General features: G+C 44.1%; 1 protein-coding gene across 1 annotated transcript in view; it reads left to right on the top strand.

Moving 5' to 3' along the window:
• The first annotated feature begins 2304 nt into the window (after positions 1 to 2304).
• Positions 2305 to 3590, top strand: part of LOC117932015 (pentatricopeptide repeat-containing protein At3g02330, mitochondrial-like) — a 34739-nt gene continuing 33453 nt past the window's right edge. Inside the window, exons 1-2 of the mRNA XM_034853069.1 lie at positions 2305 to 2531; positions 2633 to 2871. Coding sequence (XP_034708960.1) covers positions 2305 to 2531; positions 2633 to 2871 — 466 coding nt within the window. The remainder of the gene's footprint in view (positions 2532 to 2632; positions 2872 to 3590) is intronic.

Raw genomic sequence — 3590 nt, 5'->3', positions numbered from 1 at the left:
TCACCACGATTTTGGGCAGCCGCCTCGGGAGGATGTTGATTATGTACAGTTGGGACTCCCGGGTGACCGCACAGAGATTTTGCGTGGAGAGAAGCGTTTCACAACTTCTCTCGGCCACCGCAATCTCAAAAAGCCTGTTCAACCGATTGAACGAAGCTTTCTACACCCATTCTACCAATTTCCCCCTTTGATCCTTGCCTGCACCCAAGAAAACAAAGCATAGCAACCACCTGATAATGCTGATTAAATTCACAACAAGAGAAGACTGGGAGTAACTTATTCGTACCTGGGACCTTCAATGACTGGTTTAGGGCGAACTGCCTGTCCGGATGCTCCGTCAAGCCCGCCCACAGGCCCTTGACCAACACGCTTCCCTTGGCGGCCCCCTTGGTCGAATCCGGAAGGCTGGTCACCAACTGAAGGGATGGCAGGCTGGTGACAAAGTTGAAGATGTCATTCTTCCCCTTCTTGATGGAGTAGATGAAGAGGACCTCCAGCAGCGTCAGATCCAGATTGAACAGCATGCTCAGGATGCTGCACCCCATCAGCACCCGGACCATATTCGGATGGATGTAAGCAGATGGAATCTGGGTGAAGTGAAGGAATTCCTTGAACAGCGACGAGAGAGGGAACCGGAGTCCAACGTTGAACTACTCCTTAGTGAAAAAGATGGAGTTGTCTTCAGTTTTCTCAGTCGACGCAGCCTCTCCATCCATGAGCTCAACGAACACTCCATTAGGGATGCAGAAGTGTTCGCGAAACTCCCTCACATTTAGTTTTTCAACGGATTTCTCCGCCTGAACATCTCCGGACGAGCCAGATGAAGTAGCTTCCTGGTTTGCAGACATTTTTCAGGATGACGTTGGAACAGAACCTGCATGAAAGAATACCAACAGTCAAAAAACTGCAATCCGGCCCCACAGTCCTAAAACAACAGAAACTCTCTGAAAACCTAACATAACCAGCATCCCCATCCCAACCCTTATCTCTACCCCAAAAAGAACCGATGCCCACAAAAGGCCTAAGGGGGCAACAGAAACCCTAAACCCACCCAAAACACAGTCAATCCCTCCCGAAAAAACCCTAAAAACTGGTACCAACCCCCAGTCACAAGCAACTTGCCCAAACAAAACCAGAAGCAACCACAAAGCAAATACAAATGGTAGAAAAACAGGAAAAGAAAACGTACCGAGTATAAACTGGCGAAAAAAAGATGAACTTCGCGGTACAGTCACCGTCTCGACAAGAATGTTGCTAGCAGAAACCTTCAAACCTCACTCACAAATGAGAATGCGCAGAAGGCTGAAAAGAAAGCGCTAGTAGCAAATTCCATAGAAAATGCAGAAGACAAAATGCAAGAGTGAAGGACTCCGTCCGCTAATTAAATGAGAGACAGCCTCTCGGTATTCTAAACGCCCAACTGCGCCATTATTGAACAAACACGCTGCCTGGGAATTCCCAGAGACGGCGACTCGTCATAAATGCTCTACTTCCTCTTCGCCTCCTCGCACCACGTGGCCCAATGAGCGAAAGAGGTAACCTCAGTTTCAAAAAAAATCATTTTTAACCCGCCCATTTTGCCCGGGCAAAATGGACAGGTTAAAAGGGGGGCATTGTAGGGACCCCTCCCCCTGATGACACGTGCCACACATTTCTATCCGAATCGGCTCCATCCGGATTCCCCCAAGAGGACACGTGGCGCGCTTCTCCAATCCGGACTCCCTCAGGGAGAAGCACACGGCACTCACAAACACCACATCCGGACAACCGCCATATCACATCCGGACGACCGCCATATCCTATCCGGATATATTGTTGTCCTGATCATTGACCAAAGTAAGCAAGTCTTACTACGTCATTCCAACAGCCTGCCACAACCCACATTCCGTCGCCTGCAGAACGAAAGGACAGGAATGATGGCAAGTCACCTCCCACAATTTGTGACAGCCAAGTCACCTCCAAAGATCTCTGACAATCGCCCGTAGGGTGATGATGGCCCTGCCACCACCTAGAGGCATCATGACGAGCCAAGAAGTCTCCTCACCATTAAAGAGGGAGGCAGAGCTTCTGTCACTATATATATGAACCTTCATGCAAGGAAGAAGGTAAGCTTGCGATACCTAGTAAAAGGCCAACTGATAAATCTCTCTAGATACATGGCTGACAAAACCATCGGAGGGTGTGTCCGGACACCTTGTCCGGACATCTTTTGCAGGTATTACTGAACCAGAACTCAGTATTAGTTTGGATCGTGCGTCCATTCAGCATCTACATGGATCACAAGGACGCGAGGCCTCAACAGCAATGCCTAAACGGGATGTGGTGTCGTGGAACTCTTTGATTTCAGGGTACTTGCACAATGGTGATCATCGAAAGGTGATTGATGTTTTTTTACAGATGGGAAGAATGGGTACAGTGCTTGACCGTACTACTTTTGCTCTTGTGTTGAAATCTTGTTCCTCTTTGGAAGACCATGGTGGGGGATCCAAATTCATGGACTTGCAGTTAAAATGGGTTTTGATTGTGACGTGGTTACTGGAAGTGCTTTATTAGATATGTATGCAAAATGTTAGAAATTAGATTGTTCAATTCAGTTTTGTCATGGTATGCCTGAAAAGAATTGGGTTTCTAGGAGTGCCATAATTGCAGGTTGTGTTCAGAGTGATGACCCCAGGGGTGGTTTAGAATTGTTCAAGGAGATGCAGAAAGCGGGAATTGGGTTGAGCCAATCTACTTTTGCTAGTTTGTCAAGGTCTTGTGTGGGTTTATCTGCATCAAGAGTAGGCTCCCAGTTTCATGGTCATGCATTAAAGACTGATTTTGGGACTGATGTCGTAGTAGGAACTGCCACTCTGGATATGCACACGAAGTGTAACAATTTGTCAGATACTCAAAAGCTATTTAATTCTTGGAAAATTCTAGAGTGCCTCCGGAGGTATCATGCCTCCGTTTTTTTTCACCCTATCTAGTAAACACCGTACACACTTAATTAATGTGTGTTGTTACTTCATGAATAAATTCAGATTTTGGAGTGTATATACTGTTGTAGGAAAGTGTATTTTGTTAGGGATTTAAGTCCAAGGAAATGTCTACACTTCGGAAATTACGAGTTAAGAAGTTGTTTTGAACTATAAATTTTTTTTTTTAATCAAAATGATTAATATAAAAAAATGAAAAAAAATGAAAAAAAAAATTGAAAAAAATAAAATAAATAAAAAGAATAAATTTATGACCCATGAGATGTGTACATCCCATATCTCAACTTAGGATAATTGTATTCCATATAGCGGGGATATAAAAAAAAAATATTGTATAGTATATTGCACCACTTATCCTGATTAATGTTTGGTTAGATATGGAATAAGATACATCCACTCCTTTTTTTTTCAATCTCATTTTATGTCGAAAAACCAAATATGATCTAAGAGTCTTATACTTTGTATTTTATATAGAAGTTACAATTATTTTTTTCTAAAAAGGGGGGGGGGGGGGGGGGGTGCATCCTAAGCATGATGTAGCCTAATTTTGAAAACGAAACTGTTTCAGGGGTTATATTCTAGGATTTCATTAATCCCATATTCAACATAAGA

This window comes from Vitis riparia, chromosome 15 (genome assembly GCF_004353265.1).
Source record: "Vitis riparia cultivar Riparia Gloire de Montpellier isolate 1030 chromosome 15, EGFV_Vit.rip_1.0, whole genome shotgun sequence".
NCBI classification, from domain to species: domain Eukaryota; kingdom Viridiplantae; phylum Streptophyta; class Magnoliopsida; order Vitales; family Vitaceae; genus Vitis; species Vitis riparia.
Note: the sequence above shows the minus strand (reverse complement) of the source record. Positions and strands in the feature narration are given on the sequence as shown.